This window comes from Cydia pomonella, chromosome 27, assembly GCF_033807575.1.
Source record: "Cydia pomonella isolate Wapato2018A chromosome 27, ilCydPomo1, whole genome shotgun sequence".
NCBI classification, from domain to species: Eukaryota; Metazoa; Arthropoda; class Insecta; order Lepidoptera; family Tortricidae; genus Cydia; species Cydia pomonella.
Window position 1 is genome coordinate 4,200,510 of NC_084729.1, and position 18,677 is coordinate 4,219,186.

The 18,677-nt window shown below is 40.6% G+C and overlaps 3 protein-coding genes across 3 annotated transcripts in view; all 3 read right to left on the reverse strand.

The window, feature by feature from the left end:
* Positions 1-5,717, reverse strand: part of LOC133532450 (uncharacterized) — a 32,068-nt gene extending 26,351 nt beyond the window's left edge. Inside the window, exon 1 of the mRNA XM_061871125.1 lies at positions 5,581-5,717. Within this exon, the coding sequence (XP_061727109.1) occupies positions 5,581-5,700 (120 nt within the window). The 5' untranslated portion in view covers positions 5,701-5,717. The remainder of the gene's footprint in view (positions 1-5,580) is intronic.
* Positions 5,718-8,728: 3,011 nt separating this feature from the next.
* On the reverse strand, positions 8,729-14,110 carry LOC133532827 (uncharacterized; the record flags this gene model as incomplete). The annotated part of the gene is made up of 4 exons (XM_061871678.1): positions 8,729-8,861; positions 10,483-10,720; positions 12,731-12,736; positions 13,972-14,110. Coding segments are annotated over 4 exons (501 nt in total), but the record flags the coding sequence as incomplete, so codon positions are not given.
* A 1,520-nt stretch (positions 14,111-15,630) lies between these two features.
* Positions 15,631-18,677, reverse strand: part of LOC133532641 (uncharacterized) — a 30,949-nt gene continuing 27,902 nt past the window's right edge. The window contains 1 exon segment of the mRNA XM_061871399.1: positions 15,631-15,821. Coding sequence (XP_061727383.1) covers positions 15,646-15,821 — 176 coding nt within the window. The 3' untranslated portion in view covers positions 15,631-15,645.

Sequence of the window (18,677 nt, forward strand, 5' to 3'; positions counted from 1 at the left end):
GATCGAAAAATATTATAGGTGGCATTTTTTTTATGAAATGCTCTCAGAAATCGCTGCCAACTTAATAAGCTTGGTCTGTCTTTATACTCTGTATATAGTAATCTATAAATATACCTAAGTGTTTAAATAAAAGTAAACAAACAATTTTCACTTCAGCAGCTCGAACAAGCCTACTTTCCTCACCCCAGACAGTGAGACAAGCTTTCGTCATAATGATGACACCTTTCATTCATGAATGTAAATAAATGTGGTTAACTTTACTTGATGTTGAATTTTTTAACCTTTTATATGTTCTCACTACTGAGGTGGTAAAGTTGTATGTGTCACACGAGAGAAAAGTTATTTTACATCTCGTGTAGTCCCTTCTTGTTGAACAAATAACTATTGTATATTTTCGGGGTGTTATAACATTTATTGGTTAAGCAACCAAATCCAAAACCGCCTGGATCTGTGCCTGAACGACCTGCCTTTAACCTACATTATTTGATCATGTAATGTTTTCATCTAACTTCAACTGGCTTAAGGAGCCATTTGAGGGTAGATTTTTCTACTTTTATTTAAATACCTAAAGATAAAGAGAAACCGTCTTAAAGGTCCAACGGATTATCCACTATATGTAGTAAAACACGCGAGCTAGTTCAACACTGATTTATTGTGAAATCTGCAGGTAGGTATATTATTTTACAAATACCCTTATCTACTATACTACATCTTATCCCTTTCGGAAAAACAAAAAAGGTAAATAAACAAAAAAATAATCAAAATAACAATAAAAAAAAAAAAAATATCTTACCTAATTCGTACCATGTTACCAACCTTAAGCCGCCTATTTCAACCTGGTTAATTTTATGGAAGTGACATGGCCGCGAGTGCGACTTTTTGTTTGTTTATACATGGCGTCAAAAGATTAGTACGCATCCGGTTTTATAATATACACAAGGCAAATTAACAAGTCGCTGGTTAAGTTTCATGAGTATGTACCTAAGTAATAAAAATTAAAATAACAACAAGCAACAACAAATTGTAAAATTAACATTGCCTTGGCAATAATAACTATATAACAATGTAAATCTATTTCTTATATCTATATTATTCACTTTAATGTCTGAAATGAAATAACCGCCAATACCACCATTGCAAACTGAGTCTTATTACTTAGAAAATAAGGGCCATAGTAAATTAATTAGTAATGTGGGTTGTAGGTTCATTTCAGACACAAAAAAAAAATATCACAACAAATGAAACACATTTAGCAAGATAAAGAACACCTTAATGAGCTACTTATTTGTAACACCTGTGCATCTTTGATGCTACTATTACCTATTAAAAGAGGTCATCGATCTTTGGAATATTATGCAACGCTTTAGCTTTAGAACGCGTTAGAGGTGGGGAAATACAAGGTAATTGACTACTTTTCGCCTCCTTTTGAACTGTCTTAGTACTAGGACCTGACTCAGACTGACCTACTTCCGCCTTAATAACCGCCGGTTCCGTACTGGGGCCGCCCGTGAGCCCCTGGGTCTGCGTGAGCGCCTGGCGCGCCACCAGCTGCCGCCGGTTGCGCCGGTATCTCCGACCCTGGCTATCCGCTACTACGAATGACCGCGGTTCCGGTGCGCTGCCTACAACTGTAACCGGTTTTTTATCGCTTCCGTCAACCAATGTCGCCCTTTGCCCCGGCCATAGAGGTGACAATGGTTTAGCAGATCGATCATAATTTTTCTTTATATTATCCTTCTGCTGCAATAATCTTTCATAATTTAATTTATTATCAACGCGTTCATGCAATAATTCAGTTTTTATTGGTAGTTTTGTATGTAAACGCCTACCCATTAACATTTGCGCAGGTGAATCTAAATTATACCTCGGCGTTGATCTATAGTTCAGTAAGCTCAAATAAAAATCTTCTCCAGAATCCTGGCACTTTTTTATCATATTCTTAATCGTTTGAACCGCACGTTCACTTTTCCCGTTAGATTGAGCATATCGCGGAGAAGACGTCACATGTTCTATTTCCCAATCACGCAAAAACTTTTTAAACTCGCACGAGCTGTAAGCGGGGCCGTTATCGGTCACCAACTCCGAAGGGATACCGTGCCGGGAAAACTGTTCCTTCATGAATTTTATAACTAATTTGCTAGTCATATTGTTAAGCATGCCTACCTCGACGTAGTTGGAAAAATAGTCTACTAAGACTATGTAGTATTTCTTCCTATACTCAAAGATATCAGAAGCCAATTTGGACCAGGGCAAATCCGGCAGCGTATGCTGCAACAGGGGCTCGCGACGCGGCACCGGCGCATGCAGTGCGCATGAGTCACAAGCGCGTACGCGGCGCTCAACGTCGGCTGACATGCCCGGCCAAAACATTACCTCTCGAGCACGACGCTTACATCTATCTATACCTAGGTGCCCTTCGTGTATTTTACATAGCATGTCGTTGCGTAAACTGCGAGGAATGTAAACACAATCATTTTTAAATATTAACCCGTCTATAAATTGCAACGACTCGCGATATGGCCAAAACTTATTAACGCATTCGCTAACATCCCACCTGTATCTGGGCCATCCGTTACAAATATATTGTATTATCGTTTTACATTCCTCGTCTTTTGCTATATGTTGTTTGATTACGTTTAGTTTTTTATTACTAACCTGCTCATTTTCAACTAAGAAACACGTTTGTAACTCGACCTCGTCAGTGATGCGATCATGCATCAACTCTGGCAGTGGGGCGCGCGACAATGTGTCGGCTATGTACATGTACTTACCGGGCGTATACTCGACCTTGAACTCGAACCCTTGAACTCGCATCATCATGCGCTGTAGTCGCGCAGGCACAGCCGATAGAGGTTTAGTAAACAGAGGTTCTAAGGGCTTGTGATCAGTCTGAACTGTCACATCGCGACGCCCATAAATATACTGCTTGAACCTCTCTACCGCAAAACAAATGGCCAACATCTCCTTTTCTATCTGAGCATACCGTGTCTGAGTGTCCGTGAGCGTGAGCGAGGCGAACTCCACGGGCCGCCCGCCCTGAAGCAGTACCGCGCCCACCGCCACACTGCTCGCATCTACGGAGATCACCACCGGCAGCTCTGTCGAGTATAATGCCAACACTGGCGCTGATGCTATTTTAGCTTTTAACAGGTCAACAGCATTTGAATGGTTACTATCCCATATCCATTCAGAATCTTTTTTAAGCAATCCTCGCAGTATAGCCACCGAATCCGAGTAGTTCTGAATGAACTTTGATAAATAGTTTACTACCCCAAGAAATCTTTCTAAACCCTTCCGGTCCTCGGGATAGGGCATTTCCATGATGGCACGAACCTTCGAATCATCTGGACGCATCCCTTGTTCATCAAATTTGTGACCTAAGTAAATAATTTCTGTTACACAAAACTTACACTTTTCTTTGTTGTACCTGATGCCAATTTCCTTTGACCTTTGTAACAAACGCTCCAAACGAGTGTCATGCTCCTGTTGTGTATTACCCCAAACAATGACGTCGTCGATAAAACTTTCAACACCTTCCAAATCCTCTAGGTATTGTCTTAACTTGGCGTGAAATACCTCAGGGGCACAATTTACCCCATAAGGCAAACGGAGAAACTGGTACCTACCAAATGGAGCCGCGAATGTGCAGAGGTCGGCACTGGCGTCGTCCAGCTGCACCATCCAGAACCCTGAGCGCGCGTCGAGCACGCTGAAGAAGCGGGCGCCGCGCAAGCGCACTGCCAGCTCGCTTACCGTGGGCAGCGAGTACTGCGCGCGCCGCACGGCGCGGTTCAATGGTCGGGGATCTAAGCAAACTCTAAGGTCACCGTTTTTTTTTCGCTACCAACACAATAGCATTAACCCATTCGGTAGGGTGTGATACCTTTCTTATTACGCCAATTTTCTCCATGCGCTGTAATTCAGCATGTAACTTGTCACGCAAACCTAATGGAATTTTTCTCGTTGGGCACACTACCGGTTGGACATTAACGTCGACTACTATTTTATATTTACCGGGTAATTTTCCTAGGCCCTCAAAAAGATCACATTAGTTCTCTAATTGAATAGCATCAATACGGCGAACCAAACCTAATGTCACACAGCCTCTCAGTCCCAGTATATTTCGGCAATTGAAGTCAGCAACAATACACTTTAACTCATATTGTTTATTTCTACAAGATATCAACAATCTACACTTACCTATAACGGGTATATTGTGTTTGGTATATGAATACGCACGCTTAAGAACGGGTTTCAATTCGCTTAATTTTAATCCTAAATTTAAGTACTCAGCCTTTGATATTACATTTAACATAGACCCCGTATCTAGCTTAAACACAATACGTTTGTTATTACATGTCATTAATTCCAGCCATTCTTTTGGTGGTTTAGACTTAGAGTCCTGGTTAATAACATCAACGTAAAACATACCGTCCTCCTCGTCCGAATCGTCCTCCGCTAGATCACACACCTGGTCACGTATCACTTTGCGTTGACTACACACTTTAGCGAAATGTCCCCTTTTGTCACACACATAACACAAGGCACTGTACGCTGGGCAGTGCTCATCCTGAGCGCACCACCCTCCGCCGCACGTCGCGCAGGGTCGGCGCGATGGTCCCGGCGCGCCCGCGCCGGTCGGCGGCCGCCCGCCGCGCCGCGCCCCGCGCCGGCTGGTCGCGCGCCGCCGTCCGCTGGCGCTCGCGCGCGCTCCGCCGCCACCTCCTCGCGCACCCGATCCCCACACGGCATCTACCCGGACGTCCTTTGTATCTCCACCGAAACAACGACTCTCCTCGTGCGACATCTCTGCCGCCTGACAAATTTGCACCGCTTTTGCTAGCGTTAAATCGTCCGTGCGAAATAATCTATCACGAATAACATTATTATTAATTCCGCATACAATTCTGTCGCGAATTAAACTGTCTGTCAACGTGCCAAACTCGCAAGTCTGACTTAATACTCGCAGCGCTGTAACCCATTGATCGATGCTTTCACCATCCTCTTGGTTTCTTACAAAAAACTTATACCGAGCCACCGTGATATTCGGCTTCGTTCCGAAGTGTTCATCGAACTTTTGCAATACCGTTTCGATGTCCTCACTCTGCTTCTCTGTTAATGAAAACGCAGTGTATACTTCGTAGCCCGCTGATCCAATGAGGTTGACTAGCAGACTGGCCTGGACATCGGCAGTCTCTTTGCTCACTCCGGAGGCTTTTAAAAACACCAGAAATTGCTTTTTCCACTTGCGCCACGCCTCGGCCCGCGCGGCCGGTCCGCCTTCTAAAAGCAATTCCGCCGGAGGACGCGCGTGTTCCATTGTGTTTTTGATTTCACAACCACCAATAAACTTAAAACTTGCTGAAATAAGCCACTAACGCACCAAATAATAGCAAACTTTAAATTAATTAGATCCCACCGCTGTCACCATGTAGTAAAACACGCGAGCTAGTTCAACACTGATTTATTGTGAAATCTGCAGGTAGGTATATTATTTTACAAATACCCTTATCTACTATACTACACTATATATCTTTATACACGTTGCAGTTAGCTTGCCTGTAGATTATTATTTGTTACCTCTCTGACGTCACAGGCATCATTGTCGGCCTCGAACATGATTTCCTGGTCCAAGCTATCATCTTCTTTTGGTGCTGGTATTCTCACCACCTCGGGGATTTTCACGGCTAAAGAGAGCATTATGTTTAGGCGTTTTTTATCGGAAGGGGTTATTTCATCCAATATTTTTCTGGGGGCCTAGACAAGATGACAATCATTGATACCTATTAAATGCCAATGGAAACTTAAATAATCTCACGTGACTCTTCGTAGCATCTGTCATCGATGTACGATAGTGATCTTGGCTAAGCCCCCTGAACAGTTTCTGTTGAGAAAGACAGATAAAGGTATGTTGTTTCTAATGGTTCCTCTACACTATGGGCCATCATACTGGCCCACTAAGCTGCGCCAGCGTGTAGAGAGGGTAGTGGTGTCAGATGGCTTTTGGCGCGGCGGGATGGCGATGGGATGGGATGGCCACGTTTTTCGTCCGCCCGTCATAGGTAGCGGGCCAGCAATGGTGCGTATGAATCTACAATTCAATAGCGCGTGCTTTCAACCATCGCATGGCTATCTCGCTGGTCCAGCGCTGGGTCACCGTGTAGAGCGGCCATTAGAAGTAAGCAGAACGTTTCCGGGATAAAGATAACTTTAGCTAACACCCCTAGAATGTCACTTACGAATGATACCTGGAGGCCTACCGCGAACCACGTTCGATGTGTCGACTCTCTGTCGCACTTGTAAATTCGTACGTAAGCGTGATTAGGAGGTACCACGTCGAACGTGGTTCGCGGTAAGCCCTCTGCTCTTTTAACAATTCTCAAAATGGTCATTGATCAATTTTTGTTGAAGTAAATACTACATACCTAAGTTTCCAACCACTTGGTGGCAAAACCACATTTGACATTCTCAGTGAAATCAAAATGGAAGTGTTGGTAAACTTTTACTACATAGGTAAGTAATAGAAATTATGGGTAAGTAATCAAATTTTCTTGTCAATCATTGCCATGTTTCGTAGGTACGTTTTCCTAAGTCACTCTTAAAATCTTCGTTTTATAGGGACCGTGCGCGTTGGAGGGTCTGCCATTTTGTGGCCTGAATCGGAACCATATACATGTACATTTACACGTCACGTGTTTTCTTGTGCATAGTAGGTTCTGCCATCTTTTGGGCTATATCGGAACAATAAACATCACATTTACGCCTCGCGCCAAAAATCTGACAGCTCCTGTGCAGCCTGTGCTGCCTCCTACAGTTCATGCACGCTCCCTATAGGCCAGTCCAGACGGGAACAATTTTTCTCCACTCTGTTTAAATGGGGAAGGCGGCTGCCAAACTTTGCTACTAGGTGGCGCCACTAGAGTTTGTGACATGTCATTAGTTTGGCCCTACCTTTTTTTTATATAAATAAATTATCATAATAGTTAATGGAAATGTGAGTAAACCACAATCAAATAAGTTTTGTATTAGTTTAATGAGATATTTATGTACCGGTCTAAATAGTTTTTAATATTAGACATGATCAGAGGTGGGAGCTATGAATCTGCATTGATGTCTCTGGAAGAATTTACATCACAGGCGAATTCTGTTGGTGCCTCATAATCGACGTTTAATGCTGGATTCAATTGAAAATTATTATTTCGATCGTAAAATATTAACTTGTTGATATTGTACATTTTTCTTGATATTTTAAGCATAATATTTTTGAGTGAAAACAGTAGCCTATACACTTAAACTTTTTATGAGATCTTTTCCCTTTTACGGATGCCTTGCGTGCCTGCTTTTAACTGTTTACAGTCAGACGTCCATATTTTTCATGAGGATCCATTTTATTGCGTTAAACACAGGATTATTACGTTCATGAAAATATCCTACATGCTCCTGTCAAAACAAAACTTTTTATTTGAATGGCTTTGGAACTTTATCCGGCAGTTTCCCGGCCTCAGATACAAAGTTTAATAATACTTATACAGAGAGTTTAATAATACTTATACAGAGAGTTTAATAATACTTATACAGGGAGTGTAATAATACTTATACAGAGAGTTTAATAATACTTATACAGAGAGTTTAATAATACTTATACAGAGAGTTTAATAATACTTATACAGAGAGTTTAATTATGATGTTTTATAAAACATTGGTTTATTAAATACAAATATTTTTTATAAGTTATAAATCTCATACAACGAGTTGGTAGAGTTGTCTCATACTCTAGTGGCGCCATCTACAATTAGCTTTCAGCCGCCTTCCCCATTCAACAAACTTGCATTTTTCTGGTAGTTAGGAACTCTTTCCATAAGAGGTCATCTACTAAGCATATTAGTAGGACGCGGTTCGAATTCTGACAAACTACTATTTTTATCCCCTGGCTGACGGTACAAAATAAGAACAAAAATAGTTGATCCACTGTTATATCAATCAAAAATTCTGTAAAATATTAAATTTTAGTTAAGAATAAAAAGAAAACAACTTACTTGGAGCTAAAAAAAATGAAAACCATTAATTTGTCTAACATATGTATTTTAATAACAAGACAAACACAGACATATTAAACAATATGTAGCGGCAAGGCGTCGACGCGCGTTAGAGTCAGCAGTTTTGGTAAATAGTTTAAATGAACATTTAGTACGAGCAGTCGCTTAGCGCAGCTCGACAAGTGCGCACATTCTTAATATATATACGCAATACCGCGACGCCGCCTGGTCTTGCGCCTTTTCTCTAAACGTTTGTGTTTTCTATTAATGTAACCTTCTGATACTAATTTGGAGTCTGAATAAATAGATGTATTAAAGTGAATCTTTGTTTACCTCCTCACCACAATAGGGTACCCACAACTGTACTCTAAAAATATATTAAAAACGGGTCGCTCACGTATTTTAAGTCGAAAAACGCGGATCGGCGCAGAACAACCGCAATAACACCAACCTGCGCCGCCGGGCTGCCAACACAAACTCCTGACGACTTCCTCGGTAGAGAGTGAAACATGACGAGCATTTATGGACTTAAAATACGTGAGTGACCCGTTTTTAAAACATGTGTAGAAACACATAAAATTCACAAATAAAATTCAAAAGAAAATCTACTTACAGTGATCTGAAATATAAAATAAATTACTTATTAATAAAATGATTTGTCATACGGAAATTAAAAGAAATAAAAATCTAAATCCAAACTATAATTTCTATGAAAAGTACAAAAATATAAAGTACTTACTTTCAATAACTGCCACGACCTTTTTATAAACTGTGTCTTTTACTTTGAAGAAGCCCATGTACACACAGGAGAACTGGTCCGCGAAACTGTACAATAATATATATTTTATATAAAGAAAAATACAAAAAAATTAAATTTAGACACGGTATTTTGCTGCCACACCCTAACACTTTAGATACAATAAAATTATGCCTAGCTGTAAGCCAAGCACATGTGTGACGCGACAGTATATCGCCCGCGAGATAGACTAGTGATTCAGTGTTTTTTTTTTTGCGCGATAGAAAAAAAAACATGACCATAGGTCTAAACGCACCTTAAATTTTTGTAACAAATTCACAAAACAAAACACACAAAAATTAGCAATATTGTGTTTGATAGAACTCATCAATTATATTTTGTCAGAATTTACAAAAAAAACTAAAACATGACATCCACGATCCGGGGCTCGCACTCGCACAGCAATTTTTATGGAGTGTGGAATTAAAAGGAGTGAAATCTCTTATGGTAGAACTGTTCCAGCTGTCAGCTATAGTTAGTTGGTTAGTTAGTTAGTGATTCTGGCCATTTTGCCTATTTTGCGTGAAACGAGGTAGCGCTACTCTAACCACTCCAGCTCCTCCACGAAGCCTAGCAAAGTTTTCAGGTTGGTAACTGCCTCTCTTAGTGTGTCCCTAGGTATTTGTTTCTGTGTACTTCAACCTGTTTGCAGTCTAGGAGAATGTGTTTTGTTGTTTCTTCTTCTTCCATGCACGCTCTGCACAAGGGGCTGTCTGTTTTACCCATATTGTGTAGGTGTTTGTTTAGTGTGTTATGTCCTGTAATTAATCCTACTATTTTACGTAGCTGGTGTCTAGGTCTTTTCAGTAGTATTTTGGTGAGCTTGTAGTTCAGAGCTTGTTGCTGTCAGCTCCAAATCTCTCCAGAGTAGCACTAGAGTAGCTAAGAACCTAGGCGTTATTGACGGAGTGAAGTGCGCTGTCTATGATTGGATTTTTTTAAGTATTCTAGGTATTGTACCGCCAACTATTTAAGGTTTTTAGATGACACTTTTTGGTACATGGAGATTTCATTCCTTACCTCCACCTTCCATAAGCAATTTCGTTCACGCCACAGAATAAATAATAGTAGTTACTACGTACAGAAGGTACTGCATAACAAAATACCTGTTTAGGTATACCGAAGGTGCCCAAACGTTGTCGAAAGGATATATTACATATACTTATGTGTTGTCAGCATTTTTTATATTGTTTCTGCCCTTTCTGTAACTATCTGCGATGCAATGTTTACTTGCTTTAGACATATTTCTAAGCAACATCAGCAGCGGTATCATGGTCGCATTTTTATCACCTGTTATGTCATGCGTCACTTTCGCACTTACTATACTTATTAGAACGTGACAGGCATGGTGACAAATGATAAAAAGCCGACCATCTTACATCTTAGCCCTACAGATCTGGAGCAGACCGCGTGGCACGGAGTGACATACGCCTGTAGCCCTAGCACATTATTGACGCGATATTATCTCGCGGCGAGATAGACTACCCGTCTTTTTCTAACTATATTAATTAAAGAGGGACGGGTAGGCTATCGCCGCGAGATACTGTCGCGCCAATCATGTGCTAGCCCAGCTGCTCAGTGAGAGTGAGAAAAGAACCTAAAGAGACGAGGCCTTAACAACAACACACTTGTCTGACCATCGGTACTTACCTTGGGAAGTTGTAACTAATCTGTTGCGACTGAGGAATGATGGTGACCCGCCCAGCTGCCAACACTGACTGCCCGTTGCACAGTATGTCAGTCAGTTGGCAATCCGCACATTCGTATTTGGTGATGTTGTTGTAGTTGCCCTGTACGTCGCAAGATACTTCGAAGCGGTTCAATTGGATCTCTGTACAATTATTGGTAAAATAACTATTATAATAGTCCAACATGATACAAGTGTAATGCAATGGTCATAACACTCGAGGCGCAATAAGAAAGCCGATGTCTGCAATGATCAAAGCAAAAGTTTTTCATGCGACGTCGCAAGATATGTACTTGCAAATAAATAAATTAAAAGTTTAAAAAACACTAGAAAAACAGGCTTTCGTGTTCAAAGTCCATTACGTGAACTTTCTCACAAGTGAAAACGCGACTATGATACGATATTCCATCATGGAATGCCACTGCTTATCTTCCGGCTTCATCATCAGACATTGTAACAACAAATGTAACGTAATCATGGTCAATGTTAATTATAAGACTTTTCTAACAAATCCAAACACAGCTTTGATACGATGTTCCATCGTGAAGTTCCAGTACATATCATCCAGCTCCATCATCAGATCAGTTCGACAGTACCATATTATTGTATTGTCATCAGAACTACATACAGCTGCCAATTTTCATGATGCTACGATCCTTGGAAGATGGTTAAATTAGTTACCTTAGATTCCATTACATAGTTACATACAGGTCGACCTAATAAAAGCGTGTTAAAAACAAACTCTTATGTCTATTAATCAAATTTGTATTGTTAAAACTGTAGAAGTACATTTAAAAAAGAGTATTCATAGTACATTGTGATACAAGTGTGCTACGTTGGTCATTACACACGAGGCGATATTGTGTACGCGAGCTGAAAGCGAGCGCGCAATAAGAAAGCCGATGTGTGTACAGACCAATGCACACGCGTTTCATACGACGTGTTTCAACACACTTGCGAGGAAATAACAAAACTTATATTAAATACGATTAGGTATATACTTACGATTTTCTGAAAATAATAATAAATTATTTTCCGATATTTATCAATTTCATTATTCCAAAATGAATTTATTTAACTTGTGATTATTGTGGCGTAAAACAGTTTTAGAATCATTTAGAATCATTTAGAATCATTTAGAATCATTTATTTATGTATTGTGCATTACAGGTAATGAATACAGATGTTATAAACAATGTTTGTTCTCTGTAACATGTCTTGCGACGTACAATAATTATAGCTGCCTAGCGCATGCAATATTATTAAAAATATTTTACATTTTCACTACTTATCTTATATTTTATAATATTCTATAAGTTTTAATTAATAGTAAAAATAAATAATAGGTAGTTCTATAAGTCAATCATTAATTTGTTAAAGTATCCATCATAAATTCATCTATATTGTAATAACATTTATCTTTTAATAAGTTATTTAACCTTATCTTAAACGTTGACAGCTGTTCTTTTATAAGCAAATCCGGTAATTTGTTAAACAATTTAGGGGCCATTATGTAGATGGTATTTGTATAAAAACTTGTTTTTGAAATACAATTTCCTGGAGGAAGAATTTTTAGCATATTTGTAGCCGGGCGAGGATGAGTATTTACATGTACAGTGAATCGGTCCATATATTGCTTTACAAATACACATGCTTCATAAATATACATCGAGTGTAGTGTCAACAGGCCTAATTTTTTAAACAAGGGTCTACAGCTCGTCATTTGGCTAACTTTAAACATAGCTCGCACAATTTTCTTTTGGGCTCTAAATAAAGGCGTTATATCACAGTCAGCAGCATTGCCCCAGTGTATAATTCCGTATCTGAGATTGGAGGATACGTAAGCGTGATAAGCAGTGAGAGCCGACTGCTGCGAAACCGTTTCTGTCAGTCTTTTTATGACATAAACATACTGGTTTATTTTTTTACACAGATTATTAATGTGCCCTTTCCACCCTACATTACTCTCTTTATTTATCTCTTTATTTTTAGTAGTGAGTTTTATTTTTGAAGAAAATAATAAATCAAAATAATACGTACCCACATCTAAAAAAAAATGTTTTATCATTAATTGGTAATCTTATAATATTAATAAACAAAATATACACAAGTGGTAAAAAACATCTTAGCAGCACATGTCATTAAAAAATCACCGAAGTATTTAAAAAAAACATCTTCATCAACGCAAATTTTCATGTTTGAATTACTTACCGTTTTCTGAAAGAAATATAAAATATTAGTTTATGGAAAAGTAAAAAATATTAAGTAAGTAACTTTAATTTTTTAAACATAATAAATAAATAAGTGTTATGATTAAAACGAATGATAAAAGATAAACTTAAACTAGAATATAACTAAATTAACTTCAATAGTTTATTTTTTTCTACAAACCAGGAGCTGAAAAAAAAACAATTTCAAACATTAATATTTGGTAAGTTAACCTAATGTATCTTCTAGGGACCCATTACAAAAAGAGACATTATTTTATTCATTGAAGTTTAAAAAACCTACACAGAACTGGATCCTGTTTCACCAGTGACAATTGACACCTGACATTGTCAGTTTTCCGTGCATTGGATTGCATTGGAATTCCAGGTCGAAAAGCTCAGTTTCATTGTTCGACTTGTTCGATGACTCGGTAACGGTACGACTAATGAAAACCATATGTAGCTCGATTCGAATACCCTACAGACCAATGAAAACGATTCCCCGAAAATCCCTAGGCCCTATGGATCGCGATATGGAAATATCTCATACCCCGCATGCGGACTCTCCCGACCAGTAGCGTCCATCAATATATATGTATTTGCTTGTTGAAACAGTAAGTACCTGGGCGACCGAGCTTTGCTCGGTTATAACTATTTATTGTAATATGGTGGTGTATAGGTGATAATCTTAACTAAATTTTTTTACTAAATTAAACTTGTTTAAAACAATAAAAATTATATAGGTATAAACTTGAACAAAAAAAAAAAAAAACAATAGTTAAACACCGGGCGAGATTCGAACCCGTAACACTCGTTTAGCAGTCCGCGTCTAAACCCGCTGGACCAGACGGACAGTGGCCGGCAACACGAAATTAGCGACCATATTCTGCGTCGAAAGAAAAACGCATGAAAACTCGAAAACACGCGTTTTCCCAAACATAAGACTAATCTAGATAGATTGTATACCCCCAAAAACCCCCATATACCAAATTTCAGCGAAATCGTTAGAGCCGATTCCGAGATCACAGAAATATATATATTTATATATATACAAGAATTGCTCGCTTAAAGGTATAAGATATACGGGGAATTGTCACTGTCAAGTAAAAATAACACAGTGATCATTGATTAAACAGGGACCTAGATACCAATTTCAAATGAGTAATGCATTATCCAAGTTTCCAACACTACACTCCTACAATACAGGAATGTATTTATTTATGGTTTACACATATAGGTACGTACCTCGAACGGTGAGCAGTTTATGGCGCTCCTCCTGCCCCCGGCTGTTCTCGATCAAACCGAAGTAGTCCCCGAAGTCTTGCGGTTGTGGGTCTTTTACGTTTATTTCTATAGTTAATTGCCTGAGGAAATAACGAAGTATTTGTTAAGACTTCTGTAGCAATACCATCACGTACACAGAGGGATAACTAACGGACTAATGTAAACGGGGGTGGAGAGGCGGAAAGCGCTGAAATTATGAAACGTAATATTTATTAAGAGCCTCGGTAGAAAGTACCATTTTGTACCATTTGGCTTTAAAACTTTAAGTCCACGGGGTCCAGCGCGCACAATTTTTTTTGCAGAAGTCGTGAAGCGTCTGGTTGACGTAACTAGTGACCGACGAGCTGGCGGCTTCCTCGCACAACGTATTAGCATTGCGATACGAGGAAATGCCGCCAGCATACTTGGTACAATGCCTCAAGGGTCTATTTTAAATCTAAGCTAGTTATAGTAATCCTCTGTATATATCCATTACGTATTAAAAACACTAGACTGATTTAAAGATTGTAAAAAGAACACTGCTGTCAGCGACGTTCATATATCGGGGAATATTTCCTTTGTGTAATGTTAATGTTACCCGTCCTGTTCGAACTTATCCCAGTTGGTTTTATCCTAGATGTTTCCCATTTTATTACAAAAAATAATATTTTAAAATTATAAACCCTTTATCTTGTTTTAAAATTGTCTAATTACTTACCTATTTGGCAGTCTGAAAAGAAAAGTAAAGTTTAGTACTAAAGTTTGTATTCATTCACTTCCACATAGCCAAAGAGTAAAGTAAGTTTTTATTAGTTTTAGATTCCATCAACTCTCAACAGTCCTTACACACTGGTGGATGCTGCCTCTGCGTGCGTCCCATGACACGGGTAAGGGCAGTATTCATTTGGTGTACCCCTTATTAAAATATCAAAAGGGCAGGTTTCTATGTTGGTTACGGCTCCGCGCACTCCTCCCAAATAACCGCACCATCAGTCCGTGCACGGACCAAATATATCGCAGTTGATTCCAACGGCGGGACTGTTTAATTTCTGCTGTTTAACTAAATATTGCATTAGGCCGCGGACTGGACGCTGGACGCACGCGGCGCGCGCCGCGGTCGTCCAAAATAGTTTCATTAAAGTGCCGCACGAATCACCGCTCTCGCGCCGTTCGCGCCGCCCGTTTCCCAGCCGCCGCCGCCCTGTTCGACGCGCCGCGCGCGCTCGAGTGTCCAGTCCGCGACCTCAAAGATATGATATATAAAGATACTCACTATTTTACTTTGAAGCCGCCGAACGCACTAAAGTGCCAATTACATCCACACTTTATCAGGCCTGATATCAGACCCGATTTCGGGTCCGAAAAAGAATATTTTTCCGTTTCACCAAATATCAGCACATCGTTTACAATATTTGAAATGTAAAAAAATTTTCATATGCAAACATGTCAAACATTGAACATTTTTGGCAATTAGAGACAAAGTATTTTTTACATTTCGAATATTGTTAATGATGTGCTGATATTCCGTGAAACGAAGACGATTATCAGGCCCGAAATCAGGAAGTGTGGATGTAATTGGCGCTTAAACTTGTTCTCGCAGTTGATATCAGAACTGTTTAACAATAAATAAGTACGAGTATTGCAGTAAAAATGGACTCACTGTTTAACCCTAAAGCGGCTGGACGGGATGTTGTAAACATTATTGTCTTTTGCCCGCACCATGAGCCCATGAACTCTGCAGTTATCGCAGGAGATGGGAATTGCGGAACTGTTCAGCTTCTGCCCGTGGAGGGCGTCGATCGTCTTTGCGGTTACTTCCACGTTGCTTGGCACTGGACAAAAAATCCTCTTTATAAGCAAGTGGCTCTGTGAGGTGTAGACCTCGCGAGCATAACTTAAAACTGAATAAATGTAAAAGGCTCCTGTAATATGGCAATTAGCCACTTTCCGTGTTTAGCAGTGACTGTAGCCGCCGTGCAGGTCAGGATCTCGACGACTCAAATAAAAATTCGATTTATAATGAAGTGAAGTATAATCTTCCAAAAGGTACTGGTTTACAAGGGTTCTGGCCAAAACTGTTAAATGTGGAAAGTGGGTGTTGATAGTATGGGTATGGAGGATGATGAAAGAGTGAATTTAGAATATTTGATCAGTACAAAAAGTGGTTTAAATTTAGATGCTTCTAATTGGCCGCGATACAGAATGTGTGGAGCGCTCCTATTGGTGCTTTTGAAAAGCCTCCGAATACTAGCCGAGCCCGACCGCTGCGTTTAGCTACTGCATTGGGAATATTTTATATAATAATAAGTTGCATTCGCAAACGTGACACTATATGGTTTACTGCGACATATACGCATATTGGACTGCAGTTTGGCAGATTAGTAGTTTAGGCTTTTAGTAATCTTCTTTTGATTAAAAAAAAAATTAAAAAAAAAAATTGCTTGTCTAAGCGATAACCTGACATGTATAGATAGATTGGTATCCTATGAATAAACACCCTTTGTTATACTGATACTGATATTACTGATCAACTACGTGTTTGAATACTACTCTCCTGCCCTGACTCTGCCCGGACACCCTCTACTCCCCTAAGCACCGCTAACTTATCGGTTACGTTGGGCTTATGTTTGACTCCGCCATTTTGACAAAATAAAACTGGAACTTAAATATGGAACCTGCTCTCAAAATTTTGCGAAAACCGGTTGGGAAATGCGCCAGACATACCTACGAAAACATTTTTGCCTAAGCTGGAACGAAGATGTTGGCACGGGCGGATGTGTCGGAGTATTTTGAGGGAGTCGGAGACAAACTGTGAGTGGTTTTTGTGGAATACATTGGAAAAGTGAGATGAGTACAACACCAATTAGCTAGACTAAATTAATTATTTTTTATTACAGCGCCACCTATGAACTGCCTATGGAACTTAACTGACTTAAAAAAAGTTAACAAACAATTTTTAAATTTACGGGTAATTATAACGTTTATTTGTTAACCAACCAAATACAAAACCACCTGGATCTGTGACTGAACGACCTGACTTGAACCTACATTAAATGTTTAATCATGTAATGTTTTTATCTACCCTCAATTGGCCTAAGGAGCCATTTGAAGGTAGATTTTGTTTTGTGATGGCGCGCGCAGCCACGCATCACAATACCACGCCACCGCCGCGTGATCTGTCCCGAGCTACCCATCGCGCCGCATGCCGGCCGCCGAGCGACTGAGAGTCCCGCGAGCCGCGCACTATAAAAGCCAGCGCGGTCGCCTAGATAGCAGGCAGTCGCTCTCACCGCCTTCTGCTGTGAGGACCGCTGCTCTCCCGGTACGAGCCGGCGTGTTTTCAGACGCGTTAAGGCTCCCGGTCCCTAGCCACCCTACCCTTCCTGATTCCCGTAGGCCAGTTGAGCCGGCGTGTTTACAGACGCGTTAAGGCACCTGGAGTACGTACCCTTCCTGACCCCGTAGCCCAGTCGAGCCGGCGCGTTTTCAGACGCGTGAAGGCACCTGGAGTACGTACCCCTTCCCGATTCCTTATCCCGGTCGTGCCGGCGTGTTTACAGACGCGTGAGGGCACCCGGGGTATCCACCCCTATACTATCTCGCTCCCGTCACAACCACCCCTTCACTCTTAGGGGATACCGATCCCAAAACTCGCGAGTAGCTTAGGGTCCGCGCCGTCCCGTAATCCTGTTGCTATAAATTAGAATCATCCCCCGCGTCGTACCTAGCCTAGGACATCTAGATTTAAGAGGCCTTTATTTTATAATAAACCGGCATAAAAGCCCGCCGATTTGTGTTACAGTATTACCTTTAGTTTCTTTGTCTCACCCTGCACCCTCTCTCTCCTCTGAGCTAATTAGGAAACCCTTGCTCCCGTCTGGAACAAGGGAGTTGTATGAGGCCACGCCCGCCCCGGCGAACGTGACCCCATCACATCTGGCGCCCAACGAAATAACTCACGTAGGAGTCCATACGGTATCCTGGAAGGAACCGGTGCTCGAGAGAGGACAGGGGTAGTTATAAATAAATAAATAAATATATATACCGTAGGGCTGCTACACCGTAGCATTACCGCATCCATTTGGGGGGAGTGTCGCTTCCCGCCCACCCGTACATCACATCTAGCGCCCAACTAAATAACTCACGTAGGAGTCCAGACGGTATCCTGAAAAGAACCGGTGCTCGAGAAAGGACAGGGATAAGAATAAATAAATAAATAAATATTTGCCATATACCGTACCAGGTATATATACCGTAGAACCGCTATACGTGGCATCACCGCACCGATTTGGGGGGACTGTCGCATCCCGCCCACCCGTAGATCACATCTAGCCCGCACAGAGGTACATCAGGAGTCCCGACGCTTCATCCAGGTAAATTCAACTCCCGCACAGATAACCGTTCACCGTACAACCGCTGCTTACCGGTAGGTATTATAGATGCCTACAAGTTGGATATACCGACTGAAGAAACCCGAATTGATACAAGAGGCCTCGAAACGTGGCATCCCGACCGAAGACTTAACCGTAGAGGAGATACGTAAGGGCTTGGTAGAGATCCTGAAAGAAGAAAAAACCGAAGACATGGCAGAAAACAGAGCAAAGGTAATAACAAAACTCATAAAGGAGTGGAACCTATCATTCAGTACCACAGACGACGCCGTCGAGTTCATAGAAAGGCTGGAAGAA